General features: G+C 40.9%; 2 protein-coding genes across 3 annotated transcripts in view; one reads left to right on the top strand and one right to left on the bottom strand.

Moving 5' to 3' along the window:
- The window catches only part of pola1 (polymerase (DNA directed), alpha 1), a 46,718-nt gene extending 29,042 nt beyond the window's left edge, over window positions 1–17,676 (bottom strand). The window contains exons 1-26 of the mRNA XM_029528912.1: window positions 17,547–17,676; window positions 16,926–17,053; window positions 16,336–16,432; window positions 16,186–16,263; window positions 15,977–16,092; window positions 15,654–15,716; window positions 15,232–15,333; window positions 14,985–15,138; window positions 14,721–14,883; window positions 14,408–14,571; window positions 14,205–14,317; window positions 13,839–13,952; window positions 13,679–13,753; window positions 13,437–13,575; window positions 13,057–13,211; window positions 12,807–12,891; window positions 12,552–12,613; window positions 12,255–12,344; window positions 12,045–12,161; window positions 11,740–11,915; window positions 11,417–11,546; window positions 10,670–10,789; window positions 10,502–10,592; window positions 10,287–10,411; window positions 9,733–9,882; window positions 8,990–9,112 (exon numbers count right to left, since the gene is read on the bottom strand). Of these exons, the coding sequence (XP_029384772.1) occupies window positions 8,990–9,112; window positions 9,733–9,882; window positions 10,287–10,411; window positions 10,502–10,592; window positions 10,670–10,789; window positions 11,417–11,546; window positions 11,740–11,915; window positions 12,045–12,161; window positions 12,255–12,344; window positions 12,552–12,613; window positions 12,807–12,891; window positions 13,057–13,211; window positions 13,437–13,575; window positions 13,679–13,753; window positions 13,839–13,952; window positions 14,205–14,317; window positions 14,408–14,571; window positions 14,721–14,883; window positions 14,985–15,138; window positions 15,232–15,333; window positions 15,654–15,716; window positions 15,977–16,092; window positions 16,186–16,263; window positions 16,336–16,432; window positions 16,926–17,053; window positions 17,547–17,586 (2,970 nt within the window). The 5' untranslated portion in view covers window positions 17,587–17,676. The remainder of the gene's footprint in view (window positions 1–8,989; window positions 9,113–9,732; window positions 9,883–10,286; window positions 10,412–10,501; window positions 10,593–10,669; window positions 10,790–11,416; window positions 11,547–11,739; window positions 11,916–12,044; window positions 12,162–12,254; window positions 12,345–12,551; window positions 12,614–12,806; window positions 12,892–13,056; window positions 13,212–13,436; window positions 13,576–13,678; window positions 13,754–13,838; window positions 13,953–14,204; window positions 14,318–14,407; window positions 14,572–14,720; window positions 14,884–14,984; window positions 15,139–15,231; window positions 15,334–15,653; window positions 15,717–15,976; window positions 16,093–16,185; window positions 16,264–16,335; window positions 16,433–16,925; window positions 17,054–17,546) is intronic.
- A 1,118-nt stretch (window positions 17,677–18,794) lies between these two features.
- On the top strand, window positions 18,795–24,810 carry pcyt1ba (phosphate cytidylyltransferase 1B, choline a). Of its 2 annotated transcripts, none has more exons than XM_029529421.1 (8): window positions 18,795–18,875; window positions 22,420–22,519; window positions 23,122–23,238; window positions 23,364–23,515; window positions 23,670–23,748; window positions 23,866–24,008; window positions 24,306–24,494; window positions 24,586–24,810. In XM_029529421.1, the coding sequence occupies exons 1-8, from the start codon at window positions 18,795–18,797 to the stop codon at window positions 24,808–24,810; spliced, it is 1,086 nt and encodes a 361-aa protein (XP_029385281.1). The 2 variants fall into 2 exon arrangements, with proteins under 2 accessions (XP_029385281.1, XP_029385282.1); XM_029529422.1 differs by lacking the exon at window positions 18,795–18,875 and adding an exon at window positions 19,801–19,839.
- The last annotated feature ends 1,912 nt before the right edge of the window (window positions 24,811–26,722 follow it).

Below are 26,722 nucleotides of genomic sequence, written 5' to 3'. Positions count from 1 at the left end.
ACTGACACTGCTGCAATACTTTTTTAACTTCTAATAATTTTTAAGAAAATTTCAATCAGTCCAAAGGCAAGAGATTATTCCCTTTTTGTAATTAAAAGACTACAAGTCAGGAACAAAAGTACTTCTTTATTCCTGGTTAAAATGGGAGCCACAGCTGCATCTAGTAAATGTAAGGAGGTTATTTACCACTCAAAAAGAAAGGATGAATAAGACCAAACCCAAAAGTATAAAAAAAACACTCCTTCAGTCCTCCAATTTTACCAGCCTGCTTTTTAAAATTTACACGCAATCTTCTTTGGCAAGGCGGTCAAGATTCAAGACATTTATTTTTTCCACAGAACCAGAGATTTCAGGTGCACAATCATCAGAGATGTAACAATGACAGTAGGTCATCGCTTAAGCAAGTGCAAAACCTTATGAAGCCATTACTGTTGGAAAGAGCTGTTCCTCATTTAATTGAACCACTCCTCATTAATCTGATATACCCAGCTGCTGAATGAGCTCTCTCATTCATTTCAATTGAGATAGCCAGTCCTCAACAATCCCATTAAAAAAAACAACACGTATCAATTAAGGTTGAATGTGGCTTAGGTTTTTTTTCCCAGTTTTTCTAATCTTTACGTTAAAATATCCAACAGTGACAAATAAACATGCAAATCTCTTACATTGAAAAATCCCTGTAAAAGCACTGAAATGAGTAGGCTGGTCCCTCCAACCGGACCTCCTGGTTCATATTTCATTTTCTCATTGCTGCCTGACAAGTCACGAACACCAAGACAGCCTCTTGCAAGTTTGGGTGTTATTAAGTCTGAATGGTACCTCACATCTAACAGGTTGATTTAGTTTAGTATAAAAACTATGAAAAACTTGATTGTGTCACCTTTTCATCTGAACTGTAACATCACCGTTAAAACATAACCTTTATCAAAAACTGCAGAAGCTGTTTTTCACCATGATAAAAACAGCTAAGGAGAGGTGTTGTAAACAGAGAGCTCAGAAATGATCAAGAGAAAACAGCAAAGAAGTGATGAACAGAGAGAGTTTGGGAAAGACCGACAAGAGCCCAAAGTGAGGCACAAGGGGGAGGAGAGTGAGGTGAGGTGAGAATGTGTTGATGTAATTGATGTGTGGACTAATTTAGACAGGTTTTCCATATGCTGTCACTTCTAGCAGGATAGACTGCTTTAAGGAATGAGCCATGTGAAAGACAAGTCGTTTGACCATGACACTGGAATGTGTGCAACTGATGGTGTGTGTGTGTGTCTGTGTGTGTGTGTCTGTGTCTGTGTGAGTGCTCATCTTTAAAAGCATACATACAATATAAACAAATGCAAACGCATATCTCCAGGGGGTAAGACGGTGTGTGCGTCTTCCCTCTGATGACTACAGGAGTCATCACTCTTAATACCATTCATACTGGGGCAAACAACTGAAAAAGCTGGACCACAAACTCATGTTACTCCATGCAATCCAATGTTTAAGTATTTTCAGTGACACGGTCTCATATTGACACCAACCACATTATCAGAAAGGGCTTGCAGTGTAAAACTGGAACAATTAATTTAATAGGAGCTGAAAGAAAAATAATCTGCAAGATTTTTGAGAAATTACCAAACATTGTATCAATGATTTTTAGCCATTCCCATGACGAATGGCTAGGCAATCTCTCCCTTCATTTATAGATTTCTTCCAGTATAAATCTGATTTTAAAATTTAGATATCTACATCTAGTTCATCCTCCTCCTCTTACTTGCCCTTTTCCATACTTGGTTAATTTATATAAATCAGTTAAAATCTTCTAAATACCACTTCCCTCTTTATCTCACAGTAACACATGACTTAATTTCCCTGAGGTCCTGCCTTTCACTTGCTCTGTGTTAATACAGTGTAATTAAACTGGTCAGTTATTGAGCCACTTGCTGGCAAGTCCCCCTACAGAGCGAACAATCAGAATGGAAAATTTGTAGACAGAAAAAACTGAATTGTTTTACATTCATAATGTAAGTTTTTCCTCAGCCTTTATTTTTATACTACAGTATTCAATCAGCTGGCAAATTATTAGGTACACCTAATCAAAACCAGCACAAAGGGCCCTTCACTAAATCACAATGTTCACCTTTTTTTTTTCTTTGCAACAGATAGCACCTTTAAGAAACTACAGTTTATCTGGACTCATCAGTGGTAAATGAGTGTGTGAACCTTACAGTTGACATTTTTCTTTTATACTATAGCTTTTTTAAACATTATCCACCCAATAAATAGCTTTGGGACTAAGGAATAACAACTTTGTGGAGCCTTCCATTGTCAATGTTGCTAAAATATGTCATTTTATCATGTTTTTAAATGCTATAAATCGATTGTTTTAACTCAGTAAAGCACCCTGAATTGCTGAATGCATGAATGGTTCCATACAAACAAAGTTGCCTTTCCTAATTTGGTTAAGTGGTGTTGCTGTATTGTGTGATGCTTAAAGATGGTACAAAGTGACTGGAGGAGATAGCTGCAAGATTGCAGGTCTTTGATAACTAATTAACTTTGTCCAAACGACTAGTGCAGTTGATTAAACTCTGTCTTTGCATGTGCACCTGTGTACCCCTTAGCTGAGCATTCATGAACCCTGTCATGCTAATTGATGAGCGGTGCACCCTTGTTGTGATAGCCGGCCTCCTCCCAGCTGGTTAATGGCCTTCTCTATTAGAGATTTATGAGTTTTGTTAACCTTTATTTCCATCCATTTCCCTCACTTCTTTATCAAATTAACTTTTCTCTGTTGCCAGGCCATCATTTCAAATAAGTGTAAAGAATAACAATCTTAATTGACTTGTTTGGTTGAATGATAAATTGTATATGGAAAGAAAGCAATAAAGATGATACAGACAGAATGGTAACCAGACAAAGGAGCATCCAGGTTTACCTTCAGTCTCCTATTGTGAATCCCTCTACACAAAAACATACCATACACCCCTGTGCTGATCAGCAGATCAGAGGCGGCATGTTAAACCCCAGCGTGGCAGAGGGCCCTTGTAAAAAGAGCCTGGGGCACCAGTGACGATTGTTTTGAAAAGCACTCAGCTGAAAAGCATTTTGGGATGACAGTCGACCGACTGAAATAGCACCTGTGGAGGAACACACCACTAGGGAGGGACTGTACACAACTCGTACACAAAACATACGAGTATGTGTGCACATACACAAATATGAAAACCTGCTCGCTTACTACAGCAATCGCATATGTAAGTTTTATTGTGTGTTAGTGTGTGTTCTCTTCTGCAAACAAGCCCACGGAGGTAGGGCATCCTTCTTTTCTTAAAACAATGTCACTTAGAAGCATATTAGAATGCAAGACGCACATACTCCTATCCCGGTGGATTCCATAGTTTTCCTCTCATGTCCATCTTTTAAAGCTGTGGCTGATTATATTAGAGGCTCAACAACTCAAACATGAACTCAATGTGGAATTGAAAATTCTGCAGAAACTGAAACTAAAGAATCTAACATTGCTTGCTGTGCCATTGAGGGTGCAGTTGAGTAGTTTACAAATAAAGAAATTCCATGATTTTAATAGAACTGAACACATGTATCATCTGCTTGCCAAATTGGTTAAAACCATTTACTAATTATCCTCTCATTTTCAACTCTACCAGTGACCCTGATAAAGACAGCAGACATCAGATCAATCCATTGTCAATTATAATCCGTGCCATTAGCCCGGTCTCACATGGCCTCATTAGCAGGTGTTACTAAAGTCACAGTTTAGATTCTGAAACCTAGCCCAGGCCACTGTCAGCCCACACAGACAAGCTAATGTAACCAAAATAGCAGCCCTGTTCCCATGTGACTATTTGTTAAGTCCACTCCTATCAGGAGTAAAGCCAGCTCTTTAAGAGGACTACAGGACCATGGAAACATGCACTCCTTATTTCCCCAGAGACCAGCACGGATACATGCATATGCAGACAGTCAGACAGACAGACGCACACACACACACAAACAATTGCAAGTGGGCTTATGTATTCTTATGTCTAATTCGGGGAAATGTAAAAATGACCCCTGTGATTCTGAGACAGTGGCAGCGAATGACACCCAGCATTAAAGAAATGGAGCAACAATGTTTCCCCACCAAAGCTGACAAACCACATGACAGACAGACACACAGACGAGACACGATAAGGTGGTTTCTGTATTCCTGCATCTGATAAGAGGAAAGGATCTGTGCTTCTTGGGAAACGAGGAATGATACAGAACCTAAATGAGGGACACCAGGGGCAACAATATTTACTTAGACTTCATTACAACCACATGCACACACATGTACACATTGAGGTTTAACCTAAACCAAACTTTGACCTCTCCACACCCACTCTGTTACCCAAGCCTACTTCTATCCTTCACTCTGCATGCCATCCAATAATGTCAACTACGAGGTCCTGTCAGGCTGTTTTTAAACACAAGGACAGAGACTCAATTACAGCAGAAGGGCTTTCAGGAGTCATCCTCCATCCAGACACACACACACACACACATACACACACCTGCTAATGGTTGTCAGATTTGCTGGCAAAAGGGCCAAAGGTCAAACCAATCTGCGTTCCGCAACAATCAGCAGCTTCCACTGGCCTTTGTTGTTAACATCACTTGTCTAAGAAGACATACACACTAACACACACATACAGTTTGTACTCAGCAAAAAGGTTTGGGATTTTTAAGACAAATGATCAAAAGTACCAATACTCAAAAAAGAAAAAGAAAGAAAGAAAGAAAAATCTAGGTCTTGATTTATAATGAAAGAGAACCTGGGACAAAAATTAACTGAAACTAACTACAAACTTCTTCAATTGTATAAGTGAAGTGAAGTTATCTATTGAAGACCAGTGAATTTCACGTGAGATACAAAATAGGACATGCTGTATAATCCTGTTTCCCATGTTTCGCTTAATGTACAATCTGAGATCTGGGGGTCCAAAAGTCCACTGACCACTGTAGTAGGTTAATCTGTCAAATGATGTCAAGGATCCACCCACTGGTGGTCAGTAAAAATCCTACTGGTGTGACAAATGCTTTTATCAGCCTATTATAACCACGTGTGTGTAAGTTGTCTCTGTTTCATATATCTGTTTCCCTGCACCCAACTGTTCTGGCGAACATACAAAGGAACTCAAAATAACGCTGAGGGGTTGAGGGGGACATCAATCTGTGGTGGACCCTCGCCTGTGTAATCCAAAACCTTCACCTTCCTCTTAATACCCATCATCCCCCCCTTAATACCCACACATACCAGGACAGAGGAGGGCCACAACAAATGGTTCCCCGACAAAGGGCAGAGTTCGGCCAGTAGCACTTGTGGACACACATGGACGGGCATTCGTTCACTCGCTCACTTACTCACACATGCACTCAGAGGCTAAAATATACACAAAGACTCACACATACAGTTAGAAGACAAACTTAAGAAAGACATAAGAGTCTGGGTGGGGGGCTGATAAGTGGGGCTTTCCCCTCTTTAAATTGGTAAATCTGATCAGCCAAGGGTCTGTCATCCACCTCTAAGCATCCCTGTCTAAAGAGACCACTATGGCCCCTGGCCTGACTCACCCTGCCACAGGGGGTTAGGCCTCGATTAAAAATGAGGCTGAGAGAAAGGCGAGAGCTGAGCCAATCAATAAATACACAGAACACATGCACATCCACCCGAACTCTCATCCAAACAGATTAAGGGAACGCGCTGAGTGGCGGGAGGGTGGATTTACACTGCACATCGAGTATCAGTCAGTGTACGTGTTAGAATTAGAAAAATAAAAAGCCTCCTAAATCATGACATGAAAGTTGAGTGCAAATGTGACGATTAAAATGGGGGTGGAGGTGCAAACAGCAATACCCACAAATACACTAGAAACCCCGCTATAAATGCCAGCTGGCTTTTCTGGCTCGCTGCAGTCGGAAACTACCAAGAACTACTTGGCTTGAGGCCATTTAACTTTAAGGCCCAACACAAATTCAATAAAGCTGCTCCAATTTCTTTATTCTGTTACTTGAATCACAACAATGTTCACTGCTTTGCCTGGGCTAGTTAACTGGCCAGTTAACTGTATGACGGCTCATGTACTACAACTATTTTTTTTTTCATGCATAAATAATCAGAGTATGGACCTAAGTCTTCAACCTAAATAACTTCAGCAACCAACAGTACTTGATACATAACTTGAAGGCTAAAATTAATTGCCCTTTTAAACAGTTGTAAATGAATTTGATTCAAAGAATTTCAGATATTTTGAAAACTTAAGAGTTTCATTCCTGATTTTTTACACAGCTTTTAACAAAGCCAAATAAAGTTTTTCAAGAGTACTCAATTTATCTTCAACTTCATATTTTTTCTTGGGGGACTCCTTAGTTGTGTTGATGATCACCCCAATATACAAACTGCAGTAAAAATAGAACAGTTCTTTGATCATAGATACAAAGTAAACAAAACACCAAGGTCAGGCCACGTGGGAAGCCTTGCCACCTCACCAAGCGGAGGTACATGCAATGTGCCCAGCACACTGCAGCTTCAGATCTGACTGATGACCTTTTAATGCAGGTCTCCTCTGTCAGTCATGTCACTTGCCACAGCATGCAATGTACTAAGACACTAAAGTCCTAATAAAATGCAACCCAATTTGATTACTGTACCCTCCAGCACACTGGGTAACTTAAGAAGAAACCATTCAAAGCAATGTAGGCCATCAGCAGGTTTAAATAGCAGCTTTCAATCAACTTATTCCCAACAAACCCTCAAAAGGATAAGACTGGTGATATTGCATATCATATAAATAAGGATTACAGCTAAACTACTACAGGGCAAAAATATATATAACCATAGGAGAATTTAGTTTTACAAAGGTTAACTCAGTAAATAATTTTTTGAGGAAAGGCTTAATGTGGTTGAACCTCACCACATAACTGGGGTTTCATTGGTGTAAAGTCCAGTTTTTACTAGGTAAAACGTAATTATTAGGGCTGTCACAATTATAATTGTGAATCTGATTAATCACATGGTCTCTGTGGATGAATCCCACTTAATTCTTAAGCTTGACCACATTTTCACAATGTCCAACATTCACTTTGGATTCATCACAAATCAAAATGACAACAACAATTGCTTTTTTGTTGTTTTTTTTTTTTTTTTAGAAAATACAGAATGGATGAAATGATAAAAAGACAGAAATTCTCAACAGTTTTTTGGGTTGATTTACATTGTAAAGCAGTTCTCACAAATATATCTTGATTGGGAATCAGAAAATGACTTGATGAAGTCACCTTTAAAATTTATTTAAAATCAAGTGTAATAGGCCTGAGGGAACACAATGTCTAATTCAAAAATAGCTTGAATATGAAATATAAAAAATTTAAACTCCACTTTCCACAAGCTACTAATTACTTTTGACTTATCTAATGGGGTGTTTTGTTGTTCATGGCCATGATGTATGCAACTGCAAGTTAAGGTTGAGGAAAAGGTACAAAGTAGTTGCATATGGAAAAAAAAACAAAAATTAAATTAAAATAAATAAATAAATAAAAATTAGCGTATTAATGAAAACCTTTTAAAATTGACTGATCAACGCATTAACGCCAACAGCCCTAGAAATTATGTTATTTTTAGTTGCTTTATTTGACATATAAAAACTGAGGTATCTGTATTATTTGCTTAAACACAACTGCAGACAAATTGAAATGTGCAAAAATGGCACCCTGTCAGACAATGCAAGTGTAGCCTTGGTCTTATTTGAGATGGGGGAAACTTCCTGGGTGAACTAAAGCATTGAGGAGGTAAAATGTAATTAAACTATCTACCTCTGGCAGTTGACAAAGATATAGGCAATGAGTCTAGAGAGGGAAAAACTCCCACCTGGACCAGCAAGTCAAGTACACACATTTTTACAATGTAGCTGTCAGCCAAACAACAAGCTTGACTTGAGGCACAAACTAACTGACAAAACAACACACACATGGAGTTACTGCCCTGCCCTCTATTAAGCAACACAATGAGTTTGTAAGGGGATCTTAATGAAGGACTCCCTGAGGCAAAGCCTGACACCTCTGTTGAGGATGTGTACTGTTAGAGCTCATTAAATGAACATGAGTCCTGCCACTGACATGGTGGGAGAGAGTATGTGTGTGTGCGGTGTTCAGTTACAATGCCAGATTTGGCCGTTTGTCATGCAATACACATTCAGCTTCGCGCCAATTTATTAAGCGTGCACACCCATGTTGTTCCATTTGTATGTGTTGAAAGGAGTCATTACACAATCAGACTTTACATGGAGTGAGCATGGGTTTCATGTGTGTGCCTGTGGCATTTTGTTCCTTGAAAATACTTAAGGGCGACTATTGATATCATAGTTATTGTGGCAAAATGAACTTGAAGGAATAATCATATTTAGAACAGGGAAAGGCACAGGGTGACGGGGGAGAAGATAATTTTGTAAAAGGAAAGGATGACAAGTGTTAGACAGGAGGAAAGCAAAAAAGAAATAGATGAGGAAAAAGTCTGAAACAAAATGGCATAGGAGTAGTGGTGTTTGATGTAACAGTGCCCTCTTGTGGATAAATATTGAAGCGTAGCAACTTCTCTTCCGTGCTCTTATTGGCACTCAGTCCACTTTGAAGACTTGAATTTAAATCACAAAAGAACCATTGGACTTCTTCTGTATTCAGTCATTGTGAGGGTGTTTTGCGTTTTAAGCGTCTTTTAGTTCTGCTTATTACCACCTCTGGGGAGGGTGTGTTTTCACTCACAGGATTATACAAAAAGATGGGAGTAATTTGCATTAAACCTGGGGAAGGAAAGGCCCGGGAGGAACCAGGAAATTTTTTAGAATTAGAATTTTTTTTTTGTCCTTCTGGCTTCACTCTATATTGGTGATCACAGGTGTGGCAGTTAAAACCAGGGGTCTCTGTAAAGTCTGAAAGGTTATTAAAGTCTATTTGTGTATATGGGTGTGTCACTTACCTCTCTACCCTTGTGAGTGACCAGGGCAGCCAGTGGTTTGGCATAGAAACGGCTGAAGCTGAAACCCAGACAGCCATACATACTGTTGGCAGTCAGCTTCAGAGCCTTCTGACGGATGTCATACTAAAAAACAGCCACAAATCAATGAAGACATATTGATTATAATAATAATAATAATAATAATAATATATTAACATTATATAGAGTAGAAGCTAATAACGAAAAATGGCTGACCATTCTGTCACAGAGCACCAACTAAAACTCTTTATACATTACTCATTCAATCTGTGGGCACAGTTTGGTTCAAATATTGTTTTCACAAATATATACTTAAAGAAATGTGCTCCTTGCTGTGCAGCATTTATAACAACACCACACAAAGAATTTTTATGCCTTTTTAAGCAAAACAATGACTGTTGGGAGAATAAGATGGACAGAAGAGTCAGTTGTGCTGCATGCTTCTGTGAACATCATGAATTTGCACCATAAAAAACCGCCTCCAATTGTACTGTGTGTAAACAGCATGAACTTAAACTGATTAGACTCACAGCAACAAGCTACTATGAATAGGAAAAAAACATTCTGATATTTACAGAGGGAGGACAGTGTCCATACCAACTGAAGCATGGGACTTTCCTTGTTGTATGTGTATTTCTGTCAGTAAACAGAGATATGCTGTGTATGCATACTGCCATTATTATATACAATGTTACACACTATTGTAGAAATGATTGTATTTGCACCTGCAGGTAAAGGTCTGGGTTGATTTCTTGCTGCTTCATAAGCTGTTTGACCTGTTTACGCCGCTCAACAAGTTTCCTGATTTCCTTCGGCAAGATTCCCATTTCAAGGTCAGAGTCTGGAATCTCGGGAATCTCCTCTGGCTCGTCTTCCTATTCCCATGGAAACAAGAAAGAATGAACTTTTCTCTGAGGCTGTGTACCTGAACCTTGAATCACTTTACATCGTTGTACCCGAGCATTTAGACCAATCAATCAGATCTTGTCTAGGATTTCTCTACAGTTTTTTTCATTCATTCATCTTCTTTAGAGTCACCACTTAACCTAAACCTACACGTCTTCGGACGGTTGGAGGAAACCTACAGAAGCATGTAGAGAGCAAGCAAACTCCACACAGAAAGCCCCCAGGCCTGGGAGCTGAACCCACAACCTTCTTGTTGTGGGGCAACAGTGCTAACCATGACGCCATGCTCCCCCTATTTACAGTTTTTGGCTAAAACTATATTTCAGTATTTTACTCCCCCGACAGTAAACACATGGACAAACAATGGACACACCTGATTCCTCTTTTGTGTGTTGTAAGCCTCCCTCTGTACAGTGGTGAAGCAGATGTTGAACTCCTGGATAATTGATGGATACAGGCTGTTGAAGTCAAGCAGCAGCACAAACTTGTCATAGAAGCCTACAGAACAGATGGAGGGAGGTTTCAGAAGTGGGAAAACACACGTACATACGAGACAAATAAAGATACAGGTACTACAAAAACACTTACCGACTTTAGGATCTAGCACCAGACCTCCAGCATAAGCTGCCTTCTTCTTTCGTTTGCCTTTCCCTGTATCCACATCATCTTCTCCTTCAACCTGTGACACAGGAAGGAATTAAATAGTTAAATTACATTGGCTAACCTTAAAAAGAAGAGGAACTTGTGTGTCTTTACCATCTCCAGCTGGGCTTTTTTGAAGGAGGGTTTATCTGGAACAATGTAGTTTTTCTCATGGAAGGCATGAAGCAACAAGAACTCATTCCTCTCAGAGCGTCCACCCATCAGAGTTCGAGACTACAGAGAAGAAGCACGAAGAAATCAGGTGATTGAAGAAGGCAAAAAATAACAATAACAAAGGAAAAGAGTCAGAAACAAGAGTTCACATCAGACCTTAGCCAGCATGAATTAAGCCTTCAGGCTGACATGTCGTTATGTTCTATTATGGCTGATTTTCAAAAATGTTTTTTTTTTTTTTACCCAGCTCTTTTCTAGTTGCCCCTGATATCAAAATGAACAGACACTGAGCCTTGATAAAGGCTTTCAGAATCTCGACCATCAAGTCTTTTTCTCTTCAGTCATTTGAAAACCAAGTTTTCTTTTGTTGGCAAACTGTTTGAGGTATAAGCTCAGTTTTCAGCATGTATACTGCTATTATACAAACAACAACAAGGAGCCACTGCCTGAAATTTAAAAACCTCTGACAGTTTTTTTTTTGTTTTGTTTCTTTTGTCACGTATTTGAAACACAGATGCACAAAAATGCTTTTTAAGCAGGTGTAATATTGGAATGTTATTAACATGACTTTCACTGAATTGCTAAGTAATTGTGATGTCAAATGTGATTCGAGTTTCCTAGCTGAGCTGAGCAAGAATAATAGTGTGGTTGTTTAACAAAAGTAAAGAGAACAGTGTTGCATATTACCATAACGTTGCCAGCAATGTTGGTAATCTGCAGTGCTAGTGGCAACACATTGAGCTCACACATGATTTGGAGGATCAGCTTTGCATCTGTCCATGTCAACTCCAACAGGTAAAGGAGGTGAGGAGAATCACTGAGACACAAAACTCAAATTTTAGGATACATAATTCATTTCCATATTGATGAATGTAAGCAAAAGAAATTCTGTTAATAGGAAAAACAAGGAACAGTTACAAAAAACCAGGGGAATTTTACTGGAGTGGAATGTGTAATTCTGTGCTGGTGTGTATACTGATTTGGCGAAATTAACCTTTAAGTTTGTTCACCTGTAAAAATTTTTGATTTCTTCCTGGGGGATGGCGACTCTCTCTGTCTTTAGCACCTGTGCAGCCAGCTCAGTCAAGTGGTAACTTTTACAGCGAATCAGCTCCTTGGCTGAGATCTCCACATCGCACACCAGGCGGCCGCAGGTTGCATTTTTCTCTGCAAAGGCACTGCGACCCTGCAAGAACACAAAGAACAGTCTCAAAAATAAAAAACACAAAAATGTGTAATATATAAAATGTTCAGCAACAAACAGTATGCTATGACAGCAGTTGACTTTTATCACCAGAGTTTTAATTTCCTTTACCCCTAATTTGGGCATATTGACCCTCCTAAGGCGCCCAATCTTAGACCAATGTGGAACTTTACACACGTTGATCCTCTGCAGAAGCACTTCCAGGTCAAAACCAAAAATGTCATGGCCCTGCAGGAAATGCAGATTTTTTTTTTATTTATTTAGAGGCATGTTAATAAATTCAGGAAATTATAGAATTACTTAATCCGGAGGTCCACTCACCACCAACACATCAGGGTCAATCTTGTGCATCTTGGCCAAGAAGAAGCCGAGTAAAGCCCGTTCTGTGCCAGCTATCTCTACTTTTCCGTTCTAACAGAGGGGAAGAGATGTCCCAGTGTTCATATTCACACACGGCACAAAGACGTGTTCTAGTAAGAAAACAAATTCTACACCAAGTATAATACATCTGTACACAATAATATCGACAATCCTATATATATATATCCAAAGAGTATCTGAATGTATCAACCAAAAAAGCAAATTCAAACCACCTGTACTCTGTTGAGTGTCACTCACCTTCTTTTTCACAGCTTCTTTGAAGTCATATGGGAAAATACAGTCAGCTGGTTTACTGACAACTGAGAACAAAAAAAAGAAAGCCATAATTATTCCTATATGTTCGCTTTTTTCTCTGGTTTAACTGAGTATTAAAATACTGACAATGATAATAAGCCATTTGGCTGGAAGTTATTCTATAGAACAAAAGGCCTTGTGTGATTAAGTATGGCTACTTTCAAACATGGCTCTTTCTTCTTTTTTTCCCCAACTCACCGCAGAAATGAGTCTGATAGGGAGGTTGAGGTGGAGCTTTATTCATATTGAAGCAACAGTGGACAAGTGCAGCCAGAGACACAATCTGCAAAAAACAAGTCCATCAGGTCTTTGCTCACTTTATATTTCAGTCTGTTTAACCTACCATAAAATAATACAGCTAACTAATAATGCATGATATAATAATTTCCCAGCACTGTACATTTCCAAGGAAAACTGGAAACTGTGTGCAGCTGACAATTGTTCTGACCTCATTGTGATGTGTCTTGGGGTTCTGGACCGTCTTGAGGCTGATGGACATGACAGTGATGGGTGGAGGGGGCAGGTCTTTCACTACAGTGACCAGGTCACTGCTCAGGGCCAGAGCCTCCACCTTACACCAGCTCACTGGCTGGCCAATCAGCTCTAACATATTCAGAGCAGAGACTTCAGCATTTTTCATAACCATAAAACCATAACAATAATTACATATTTCAACTGTCAACCGTCCTAAAGACATCAAATTTTTATATAGAGGACACATTTCTCAGTACGATGACCTGGAATTCATTATTTATTCTTAAAATACTAAATCGCTTTCTTGTCAATTAATTTTAACTTTAAACAAGTATTTTTATACATCTCCCTTACGTGGTGTTTTGATGTCCAACCAACAAGGCCCTTTAATCTTCCTGCTGAGGAGGAAGTGCTCCAGACTGGAGGTGTTGGTCCCAAAAACATGGGAAAACGTCTCCCCTCTAAGGTCAGAAGGTAGCCCAGGAAACGTAGCCTAAATTAACGATAACAATATTTACCACAGGCCTTAATGTCTTAGTAGAACAAACAATAGCAGCTGGGTAATTTGGGAATGATTGATGTGTGTGTCTACTCACAGAATATCTGATTTCCAGATACTCGCACTGACTGGGCACATCAGGAATTTCAAAAGCGTAATTCTTCTCCACTTTCTGCAGATAAAGAAACAAAATACAATTTACAAGAAAAATTTAATCATGCTTATGTATTCGGCCCAAATGTTTGGTTGATACCAACCTTAGACTTAAACTTCATGATCTTAAATTTCTCAGAGAGACCATTAAACTCGCTATAAACATCCATCATCCCTACAGGAGTGTCCGACACCTCCCCGGTCTTGGGGTTCACTCTCTGTGGATGGAAATGAAACGCTTAATAAAAAAAAAGTGATTGTTTAAGATACACAGATGTGACATGAATTGTGGGAATGAACTGCAAATAAAATATACTGATTCTATACTGATTCTGGGAGAGTTTTTGGGTTTTTCACAGTTTATTACAGTTTTTGGAATTCACAAAAAGATAATTATAATTTTCCCTTTTAAATAGAAAATAAATATGTTACAGTGTGATGGAAAATAGCAAACAGAGCAAGAGACTTGCATATTCACGAGGCAAGAAGTACATCGTCCGCTCAATATTCTTGACACAAACGCAGCAGCTGACGTGAGACTTTGCAGACTCGATCCACACTTTTCCGAACAGGTACACCACCCCTGGGTTACAGTTACACCAAAATATCACAATTGTTTTTTACAAATGTGTACATTACCATTGTGTCCATTCCAACTGCAAATACGACTTACCTGGCTGAGTGTACTGGTCTTCAAAAGCATCTAACCAATAGAAGCGGAAAACCTGCTCCCCATCTGCCCCCTCAACTAGTGGGAGTTGGCTTGCATCAACCTGTATCTCTACTGGAGCTCTGTCCTCATCCTCTTGGCCCCAGGAACTTCCGATTCTGCAGGACCTGGACAAGGACAACAGGATGAAGATGCTAAACCTCAAAGCTCATTAGCTTTTTGTAGCACAGTACATAAGACAGATTTCCTGTTATACCAATGGGCAGCATGTATATATTCAAAAATCACAATTAAACAAAGCAGATAATCAACTCACAGGAAGTCATGATCCTGAGGCTTTGCTTTGAGCTTCACTACAGGTGAAGTCACTGCTGCTACTTTAGATTCTTCATTCTCTGTAATTGCAGGCTTCTTCTCCTCAAGTCCAACCTCCATTGGCTCATCAAAGTCCACACTGTCAAATGCCAGTGCATCATTCACTAACAAACAGAGTGAAATCAAGAGTAAGTCATTCCTTAGCGAAGACAACCAGCGTGGAAAAGCAAGCACATTCTCTCAAACATGTCTCTGTCTTCCTCACCTTCCTCTTCATCTAGCTCCTCAGCTATTGACCTCTGATTTTCCAGAGGAGCAGCAGCTGTGGAGGAAGGAGGACAGGCTGATGCCTGAGGTTTGGGATCAGAGGGTGGCGGGTGAATCACTTTGGCCTTTAACCCCATAGCTGAGGGTGACTCCTGGTATTATAGAGTTGAGATGAAATAATTTAAAATGACTTAGCACCAAAGGTTTTTTATTTATTTAGTCATATATGACTAGATCCAAAATACCTTTTTAATTTGAGGTTTGATGGAAAATGGGTTCATGGGTGATCCAAGAGACTTCTTTTTCTTCAGAGTGACCATTGGTTGAGGAGCCAAAGGAGATAGTTTCTAAGAGAAGAGATGGAGACAAATTCCAAAAGCAAAAATCAAAACAGATTTAAATACAAGAGAAGTGGGTAAGTTGGGTATAAGTATACATATGTCACCAGCATTGGGCATCAAATGAGCTTAATTTAAATGTCAGATCACTTCTTAAAATAAAGATTAACTTATAATAAATCAACTAAAAGCCTCAACGTAAATGTCTATGTACAAAAGCTGTTTGACTATTTGGAAGAAATAAGCATCTCTGTAACAGCAAAATCAAGAAGTTCACACTAAATTATTTTTAATTATCATCTGTCTTTGTGAGATGATACGGCACCAACCTCAGAGCGTAGGTCCTGTAAAATATCTCCCAATAAGTCATCTTTGGACAGGTCCACATCTTTCTACAAGAGATCAATGCATAAATTTAATTAAGGCCTGGGCAGAAGAGACTTAGGAACAGCTGCATATCAGCATTTCTTCACACATTGTTCTAAAAATAAATAAATAAATAAATATATAACTAAAAAATGCTGCCGATATAGGATACAATATAAAGAACTAAAATTGAGTTCAAAATGTTCACGTGCAGACGAGGACACCGGGGGAACTTTTAGTAGAAGACAACACTGAAGAAAGTCAATGATGCCATCCAGAAACACACCTCAGCAGGCCTCTTGGCATTACTGTTCATGAACAGGCTCTTAATAGTGTTGGGTTTTGCTACAACAGGTTTCCGCCCAGATTTCTTTGACTCTGCTCTTTTAGCAGCTGCCTTTCCTACAAACACAAACAGAATTAATTCACACCTCTGAACTGTGAAGCGTCTCAAGTCCCAAGCCCCAAAAAATTCCAGTGTCTATTGCACGTCACCTTTATTGCTTTCCACTACATCATCGTCCAAATCGTCATCAAAGATTTCTCGCCCATCCTCCAAATATCCTATCCCATCTGGTTGAAAAGAAACATGATTAGACTCCTTGTCACACACATTCCTGCATGGATACCGGAAATGCGACTCACCATCATCAACAATCCAGTCGTCTTCTTGCCGCTCTCGTACCATCTTTGAGTACTGCTCCTCATCCACCTCCTCGTACACACTGGTAACCTCTTCCACCTGGAAAACAAAAATATGGGGTATGTCTTTAATATCTGAAACAATCAAACCTGAATAGATCTGAGGAAACAGTACTATTCTCTGTTGGTTTAGCTGGTTGGTAGGTTCAGTTAACAGACCAATTTTTTTATCCAATGTCTAGAAATAGTTCAAAATTAGCCATCAATATTTCTTGGCTCAAACCTTCCAATATTTGCTTTTCTGATTGTTAAACATTGATCAAATAAGTGGTCACTGTAATAAATTATTGATCCCTAATTTGTTAAATTTTTCTATTATTATAGTATATATCTATATATATAGAAATGTGACTGTGATAGTAGGGAGTAGGACCTCATTTTTGGATGCACAAATTTTGTTTGTGGATCCCGACAGCCCTCTGACAGTTAAATTAAGGAAGGCAGCTCTGAAGTTTCACACAGTGATAAATGAGGCACATGCAGACACACAGTTTACAGAGATATTGGCTTCCATACACACACTGGTTCCTTACTTCATATTTGACTTTCTCTCCCATTTTGGCTTTCTTGAGCTGCTCCAGAGCAGACTTTCTTCCCACCTTCTCCCTCTTCTCCCGTCTGGAGCGAGACCTGGCCAGACCACAGGCATCACCTCCGTCCTCTGAGGGGGACACATGGACATGACAACGAGGCAGGTATGGACATGTCTCATTTGTCAAACAGTCATATTTTCAGTGATTCTGAAGGGCTGCACAGGCTCAGAACGGTGTCTGTGGTTAACATCCCCCCAGTGAACATGCACCACTTCTTGCTAGTTTGTGAAATCCAACTGGGGATTATTTATGTTTTCAGTGATGGATTAGAGGATTTGGTTCATATGTGCCAGGTGTAGGATGTTAACTCTGAGGCTAGCAAGAAGAGAGGATCGCATTGGTGTTAGCAACCACGAACATGTGTCCTCTCTTGACAAATGTCGACACTCAACTTTGACGTAAAACGTGACCGAGACGACCAAGTCACAGGCCGGAGCAGTGCTAATGGCCAAGCGGCTGCTCCCTGCGTTAGTACGACGGTACAAGCTAGCTAGTAAGTTAGCTAAAATGCTCGCTCTCCCGTTGAAGTCAGCTAGCAAGTAAAAGGAAACAACAGCTCACCACCGTCCACGTCCTTTTCTGGGTTTGATACCGGAGCCATTGCTTTATTTGTCTGTCGTTCACGTTTGCAGACTGACAGCTGCTCAACGGGTCCGTCGGCACAACAACAGCACACTCCCGCCAATTTGTTGTCCCGGGGAAAGTCATATGCAGGAAGTGACATCACACAGCTGTCAGCCAATGAGCCGATAACAGAGTGTGTGTCTCCTCCGTGTCCGCACAGTGGCGCTGCGGTAAAACAACTTTTAATCTGTCTCCCCAACGGGATAGACAGCACAGAAAAGCTCCACAAAACCTAGAAATAATTTTTAACTTTATCTAATTTTGTTTATTTGTCGGGCAGATGTTTCTTTGATTTCAATTGAATCACTCCTTGTATAACACAATGCACATTTTTGATAACTTTTTTTTTTAACACTGATGTGTCCCAGTTCAACCCTTTTTTGAAATTATGATTCTCAAATTATAATTTGAAGCCATCAGTGTCCGTCTTTTTTTAATCAATGCCCAAATTGGTTTCCATAGTGACCAGGAGGGACAATGGAGGACACAATAGATTGCTGTCCCAGATTGGGGCCACAGACACACTACAGTACGTCCAACACAATGAGCACACAAAGGACGTTTTGTCCTTCGTCCCCACAGCCACTCGGTTGGACTTTATTTAGCATCGATCATCGGGATGCTCCATGCGAACTTGCTCCTTGGGCCCACAGTGGGTTTATGGTCAGGCTACCATGTTGTTCACATTGGTGACTTTAGTATAGGCATTCAACAATATGGATTGTTTCGATGTAGGTTTATCTAAGCTTTATGTTGGTCGTCTTAATGGTATGTACCACTTTTTCTTATCGTGTTTGTTTTGTAAGAGACGTCCCGATTTGTCACAATGAGGCTTCAGGTTGAAGACTGCATGAGTGGTTTGGTACAATAGCTGCAGGATGGGCCTATGTGAAGGTGCAGCCTAATGACCAGTTGATCCACTGTACCACTGTGCTGTGTGGGCTGTGACCCGCTGTTGTCGCAGCTCATCAGTGCTGAGCAGCTGATCCGTCTTGTGGACAGACTGGACAGGCGGGCTGTCGTTGCTGTATTGCACTTGGCCTCTTGTGCTGGAGCAAAATACCAAAAAAAAAAAAAACCCAAAACAAAACAAAACACAGCCTTCAGCCCGGACTCAACCACAAGACGAGACGGGAGGAGCTGCCGACCTGCAGATCAGAATAAACGGCTTGATTTTTGGACACCATGGTGAAACAGCGACGCATCAGAGCGCATTCCTGTTATGCAGCTGCTTCACCTCTTTGTTGCAGAAGAGGACCACCGAGGGTAAGTCCCCGTTCCTGCCTGTTAGTGTACATGCTCCCGAAGAAGGAAGTTATAGTTTGAAGCACCTCTGATTGATGGAAGTATGCTGAAGTGGGGCGTGTCAGCTCAAACAGTAGCTATGGTTTACTTAGATCTCTGTCTGTCCAACCCCACCGTGCTTTGCGATGGTGTAACCACAGTTACTGCTCACGGTGCTGAAATATCTTCTCTTCGGGATATTTGCCAGCACACTTGCCAGCAGCTAAGTCCTACTATGTTTTACTGTACCGATGGTGCTATGGCGGTCTCAGCCAATCCGCTGCGACCAGAGTGCTGGACGGCTCGAGCTGCTCTCGGATTGGTCCATTCTCGGAGCTCTCTCCTCTTTTCCGTCGCCATGGAGAGAGCTCGCCATCTCTGCCGAGAGTCTGCAAGCACACAGAGATCTTCTATTGAGACCACCGCTCACTCTCAGCTCATTAAACTAGCCAGATAACCACCGTGACCATGCATACAGTGATGTATTTATTCTCAGGTGGACTCAAAGTTCATGCAATGATCCACTTTCGATTGTTCAGTGAACACTGGTGCCAGATTGGGGGTGGGGGGGGGGTAGCGATAGCGTGACTGTGAAAGATGAGCCGAATATGCACAGTTGTAGGATCAAATTTTTAAATCTATATATTTACATTCGAATGAACGATGCCCTTGCTGGACACGGAAATAACTCCAGAGTAAAAGCTCTTCACTGTCTCCTTTTCTCTGCAGCAGGATATCTGTGAGGAAGGGGGAGGGGGGGGGGGGGGGGCAGACCGAGGGGCAGAGCAAAGAGTGGGCGGGGGAACTGAGGGACGGGAAAGAGAGAGTGGTGAGGAGAGAGGTATCTTTCTGATGCTGAGTCACATAACGGAGGGACCATAGCACATCCCATGAGTCTTTGGGAATAATGGAGGAGCTTGAGCACACCTGCCCCCATCCCCGGACGGTAAGGGATTTTCGTCGGTGTGTTGTATTGTGTAGAGATGCTGCAGTGTGTGTATAAGTGTGTGTGACAGAGGGAGACAAAGACAAAGGGACCTGCTCTCTCTCCCTGTTACGAAACAGGTCCCCTATAGCATGTGGCTGTGTGAGATGCTCAGAATGCTGAGGGGACTGTGTGTGTATGAGCTGTCAAATGAGAGGGTCTACACAGTGGACAGCACAGCAGTGATGTCCTTCTGAAGGGACTTTGCAGCAGCAAGGACACAAAGCCTTCTGCCTGGATGGCTGTCTCCTACCCAGCTATTCTTTTCACCTTAGTCTCCCCCAAGCTCTCCATCTTTGCTTTTTGCTCAAACCTATCTTCTCTCTATGCTTGTGTGGCAATCTTGTCTTTGCTGCTACCGTTTCCTCGTGTCCTGTGATCCCATGTTTCTTTTTTTTTTTTATCTTTAATCCCTCTTATGCCAGATGTTCCTTGCTCGTGCCAGAGTGGGTTTTACTGAGTGTACTCTTGCCATCCATCCTAATAGGACTGTGTGCTGCTGATCAGTTAGTTTAAGCTTTACCATCTGCTCAGTGCTAAATGTTTGTAAGCCTATTCTCACCATGCCCAAGGATTCATGGGTACTGGGAACGCTCCCTTGGCACCTTAATGTTTCGGCTGTTGTTTTGTTGCAGCCCTATGTCTACAATTTAATTCTGAGAATTCTTCAACATGAATGCACTAGGCAGACTGGGAGAAGCCGAGATCTGAACTATGCAAATTACAAAATCAGATGAAGAATGTGCAGATAAGTAGGATAGAATTTAACCATTTCTCCATGGCAATGTTAAAGTTTAATGCCCTCATTTCCTTCTCTTGTGGGTGTAGCTCTGCTTGCCTCCATGTTGCCTTGTGCTGCTACCTTTGACAGACAATTAAATGCCTTACTATTAAAATCCCCTTTAACTGCTCCCCACATCTCTCATACCAAGTGGAAGAAAAATGATAGTTCATCAACTACAACAGCTTTAACACAATCTGTATACTTGGCTATACTTTGTCTTTCTTGTATGTTATCCTCCACAATGTCCTTACTTACATTTCGGGCCAACGAGATCCCCAAGAGTTTAAACTCAGAGAAGAGAGAAAGTCATTGCTTTTAACCAATGCTATCAGATTGCAATTAGAAGGAATTCACAAATGATTTAATCAGAAAACTTCATGAACTGTCATGATGTTAAAACCTCACATATGTTGAGCGTAGAACTCTTCAAAGTCTCCACTGTCATCAACAGAGTATCAGGGTTAAAAATGTCTGCAGTAAGGGCAAAACATTATGACAGATCCATGATCAATAACGGTTTTTCTGTATGGCACCAGAAGAATGTATTTATTTACAATTATGTATACTATATTATATACGTATGCTTGGCATAAAAACCTGTTACAAAAATTGCTTTAAATCAGGACTGACATGACTCTGTAGTGCCCACATTAATTGAGAACACTGGGAAAAAAAAAGATGAGAAGAATGAACACAAGAAATGAACTGACCTCTATTGTAATGTGGTGGAGACAAATCAAAGCCAGAGCTGTCTTTATGTTAAGTATGTAATTTCAAGTAAGAAATAATTGGTGCTTGTTGCTCCGGGATGGAGCTTTTTAAAATTCACCTGTCAAGTCTCCTGACCTGCTATTCAAATCCATTAATTTGATATTTGCCACTTTCCTGCTTTGGTGCCTCCATTTCCTCGGTGTGTCCCCGTCACTGCCCAAGGAACGTGTTGCCATGCGTGACTGTGGTTATGTTGTTGCTCCTGGAGGATGTTTTGACATCAGTTGCCCATCATTTCTGCAGAGACTGTTTATTCATACTCTTCTTCTTCTCTGTATTGACTGGGAATCTACTTTGCTGGCGTGAATTAGATTCACCAAGTATTCCCTGCAGTCAACAGATGGCACACAAAGACAAATTTTCAGTCTAGTTCGCACTGCAGCACTTTAACCTTGATGTTGTTTTAACAAGGGTTGTCCTTTCTTGCTTTGTCTGTCCCTCTGTGTCCTGTTGTCTTTTATCTGCTTCATATACATTTGGCTTTCTGATATATTTTTTCTCTGTCTAATCCACTACATGAGGTCACCTACATATTGACTCCTGCCATCTCTTTTTCTACTTTTGTTCCTGAGAGGCCTTTGACAACTGAACAATAACCCTTCCTGCTGTTGCATGCTAATATAAACGCAGTTGACATATAGACAAGAATCTGCTCCCACTCTAACAAGGATCAATAACACTGAGTGCAGCACTGTCTGTTTCTCAATCCATTGACCCAATATGGAGCAGGCTTGAGCTGCGCTCAATAACATAATGGAGGTTACTGTAATTGAGATGTGTTCAGAAAAGGAGACATATTGTGTACCGCTTCAGGGATGGGCCCATGTGTTTTTGTTTTGGGGATGACATATTTTCTTAATGCAGGTGCTCCAGATGTTGTAAATCCTCTAAAAAAAACTTTGCACTCCATCATTCATTCATCTTCCAAAACAAGAATCTTGGCCTGTAGTTGATCTATGTCTCTTCCTCTGTTGCTTTTTTTCCAGACTCTGACAGAGCCTGCCATCTTTGCCAGGGAGACCAGCTGTGACTGTCACGCCCCTCATGAGAAACTCACCATCACTCAGGCCCGCAGAGGCACCCCAGGTTGACCTCTTCCTCCTGGGTTAATTCATTTCCTCTCCAAGCTATCATATTTATCTTCAATAATTTTTTTATACGCAGCCTCCCTTTCCCTACAACGTTTTAGAATTTCATAGAAATAGAAAGTATTGTGTTATTTGCTAGATTATACAAATGTCATCTTGAGGTGTGTCTGCAGTCATCTGAGCTGCATGAAGCCTCAGCACGTCCTACAAAGGAGGCAGGGCACGTAATTTTTGCCGGAGAGAAAACATCCAGGGCAAAAGAGTCAGAAAGCCACTCTATGGCCTGTGAAGCTTAAATGCTGTTACAGTTACAACTGAAGGACTCTTAGATCAGCATTTTAGCATTTTTATTCTCCTCCCATCTGAATGTCGGTGGTCTTGGTCATGTAAATTAGCAACAAATATATCTGATGCTACTACTGTAGCTATCAATGTCACCACTACTACAATGACTCCTTCTGCTAGATCTATCTACATCTATTATGAGTTTAATACCACAGCGCCTCGTGTGAATTTGAGAGTTTAAGAGTCAATTTACAGATAGTGTTTGCAATGAAAAACAAATTGGTATGAAACATATTTTCTGATCTGTGTTTATAGTGGATCGGCCAGTCAGAGTCTATGCAGACGGCATTTTTGACTTGTTCCACTCTGGACACGCTCGTGCTCTCATGCAGGCCAAGAACCTCTTCCCCAACACTTACCTCATAGTAGGAGGTAAGATGGAACCACACGCACACAAACACACAGGCTCGCTCGCAATGAAATGCCACGCCCATGTTGTCAAACTGATGTGACTCAGATATGTTTTGTGGGGTTCTCCTGGCCTACGTATGAAACAGTGTGCAGTGATGAGCTGACCCATAAGTACAAGGGTTTCACAGTGATGACGGAGCATGAACGCTACGAAGCACTGAGGCACTGCCGCTATGTCGACGAGGTTTTGAGAGATGCACCCTGGACTCTCACTCCCGAGTTCCTTGAGAAACACAAGGTGCATTTGTGTAGTTCTTTATAGTATTAAACTGTGTAGATTTTCATATTTTTCATGTAACTAAGCTTCTTTCACTAAACACTTGCACTCTAAAGATAATTCAAGTTCATTTGTAAATTCAATTAGAATTTTTATTTAATTGATTGTTTCTCAGATCGATTTTGTGGCTCATGATGATATCCCATACTCCTCAGCAGGAAGTGAGGATGTTTATAAACACATCAAGGAGGCAGGTCAGTCTGTAATGCTCTAGAAAAGATTAAAAAAAATATATACATACAAATATTTTCTATAATAAATTTATAATAAATCTATAATAAATTTTTTAATGTATTTGTTGTGTAAATCAGGGATGTTTGTCCCAACACAAAGAACGGAGGGAATCTCAACATCTGACATAATCACCAGGATTGTCAGGGACTATGACGTCTACGCCCGTCGCAACCTCCAGCGTGGCTATACAGCCAAGGAACTTAATGTCAGCTACATTAATGTAAGAGCTGCTTTTATGATACTTTGAGCTTTTGAAAATTCAAAGAAGCGTTTCCTTTTTCATAACATGACATGAATTCTTTGGTGAAAGACCCTGAAAGACATGTTAAAAGGCCACAATAATAAGAACATTTGTTAATTTGTAATTTGTAACAATGATGTGCACTTTTTCCTTGGAAGAAAACTTTCTATTTAGATAAGTGGGTCAGGATGCAATGACAACTTTTCTTAAAGGGTCTGCTTCATTGGGGGCTTTTCTGGTTTTTCATGGCTTTTCTTCAACTTCTGATCATCTCAGGAGAAGAAGTACCGACTGCAGAACCAAGTGGATCGTATGAAGGAGAAAGTTCGCACAGTGGAGGAAAAGAGCAAGCACTTTGTTTACCGTGTGGAGGAGAAAAGTCATGATCTCATTCAGAAGTGGGAGGAGAAATCTAGGGAATTCATTGGCAACTTCTTAGAACTTTTTGGACCAGATGGAACTTGGGTAAGTCACTCTCTAGCAAGGAAAACACTTTTTGGTCCCACTTGCCTCGTTTACCAACATCTACTGTCCCTCTCTACCCATTTCTGTACAGAAACAGGTTTTTCAGGAACGCAGTGGTCGAATGCTGTCCTACGCGCTGTCTCCCAGAGAGTCACCCTGCAATAGTCCTCCCCGTGAACTGTCCCCCCTGCGCTCTCCCTCACCCCCATCTCCCCCTGCACGCTGGCACAATGCACGGCCGTCACCCCCAACCTCACCCAAAGGAGCGTCTGCATCCATCAGCAGCATGAGTGAAGGTGATGAAGATGAGAAGTAGATGGACTTTTAAATGCAATCCCATGCAAACACAAACACTGCACTCACAGTACACTGCCTGGGAACTGCTCTCACACACTAACACACACACACACACACACACATATACTCCAAACACTGGCAGGATACTGAAACAGTAATCCCCAAACACGTTGCTTTCACGCAATGCCGATGGGGGGTCATGGGAGATGTAGTTCTGAGCGTCCGAGCTAAGAAGCCATTGCTGTCTCTGTTGTCTGGACAACCCAGCAGACAGAAGGCACACGAACACAATGTCATATTGTAGGACGGCCCAGAATCCTTTGCAGCATCTGTGGGGAAGATTTGCTTTGGACTGTGCAGCAGTAATAGAGACTGTCCAGCAGCCTGTTCATAGCATCACCTCACTGTCCTGCTCTCTTTATTTCAACATTTACCTAGAAAGATGCCAAGACGTTTTCTGAGTACTGTGACCTCACTGTTATGGCGTGTTTGACACTAAAGCCGTGTTTCCACTAAGTGATCCCGTTCAGTTCGGTACAGTCCGGTACGGATCGGTCCGGTTGACTGCCAATGTTACCTTCACTTGGTAGGCAGGTGTAGCCGGATGTCATCGTACCGGTGCGACGGCAGCACTTCCTGGGTCGACCACGGTGGGCTGCTGCTGCTGTCTGGCATGGTTCCTCTTTTTTCTCTTTTCTTCAGGAGTATGTAAAAATTACTCGCTCTTTGTTTTCCCTCACAGGATATTTAAAAATGGCGCCTTGTCGCACATTAATGACGAACCTCTGTCGGCCAATCAACGGACGTAATGGTTCTAGCTCCACCCCGACCGTACTGTACCGTACCATTATGCTTGGCACCCAAACAGGGCGCCCCAAGGGTACCAGAAAGTGGTTCAGTATGGGCCTGTTGTTTTGGACCCACTCACAATCTGACATTGGAGATCACTAATAACCGAGTACCGCACTGTGCTGAACTGAACCGTATTTTTCAACAGGTCATATGGACTGAAGAGAACTGGATTCCACCATGCTTGGGTTCTGATCAGACATTTAGTGATTGAGTTAGATGGGAAGTACAATATTGAGCAATATTTTAACATAATTGGCAAAACATATCAAATCCACGTTGAGTGGGAAGAGTGATTTGCAGTCTTCAGTTCCCTTGATCTCCTTGTTCCCGCTCACAGTATTGACCAGTGGACACCTAAACTGTAAAATGCCTGTTAAATTGTTAAAAAAAAAATCAGACCGTGATAAGCGAAAAATAAATAAATATCATTTAATGGTTTGTTGAATGTAAAGAGTTCATGCCTTGAGAATACATGGAATCATTCTAATTTGTACTCAATAACATTATATTATTCATTTCAGTAGGTCTCAGAATAATCATTAACTACTGTAACTGATTAGTAGAAACCCTGTGGATTTTCACCATATGAGAGCCATGCATTGTTGAAAGTTTTCCACGTTTTATCAATCAATGTTTGGCAACCTTTTTTTCTTTTCGCTCTTTGCAATATGATGTCAGCTGTCAAAAAACCTGGCAAACTTGGAGATGCAGCATTTCTCCAGTATTCTGATGATACTTGAAATATACAATAATTGAGGCCCTCGTGGCAAACTGTCAGGTTGTAAAAAGCTGGAGCATAGCCCTAATGTTTTCTTTGCTATAATTAGGAATGTATGTAATGACTCCTTTGCTCAGGTCTGCTCTCCAGTGATCCATATCAGGGCAGAGCAGACCTCTCTTCCACAACAACAATACAATACCCTACTGTAATGTAGAGAACTTAATTTCCTGTACGCACTACATGTTAATCTGCACTACGTGTACAAACTTTGAGAATGTGTCTTTTTTATTTTTTAATGTTCCAACAGCCAGATATGTAAATAAAACAAACCTGTATAACCACTTTTGAGTCAAGGGTC

The sequence above is a fragment of the Echeneis naucrates genome, chromosome 20 (assembly GCF_900963305.1).
Source record: "Echeneis naucrates chromosome 20, fEcheNa1.1, whole genome shotgun sequence".
Taxonomy (NCBI): domain Eukaryota; kingdom Metazoa; phylum Chordata; class Actinopteri; order Carangiformes; family Echeneidae; genus Echeneis; species Echeneis naucrates.
This window is presented reverse-complemented; position numbering and strand designations above follow the sequence as displayed.

What these genes read in the sequence shown, in the direction of transcription:
- pcyt1ba (XM_029529421.1), top strand. Translation starts at nt 18,795, where the DNA reads ATGGTGAAACAGCGACGCATCAGAGCGCATTCCTGTTATGCAGCTGCT. An exon ending in CACTTACCTCATAGTAGGAG is followed by an intron (nt 23,239 to 23,363) that starts GTAAGATGGAAC and finishes CGTATGAAACAG; the next exon opens with TGTGCAGTGATGAGCTGACC. An exon ending in AGTTCCTTGAGAAACACAAG is followed by an intron (nt 23,516 to 23,669) that starts GTGCATTTGTGT and finishes ATTGTTTCTCAG; the next exon opens with ATCGATTTTGTGGCTCATGA.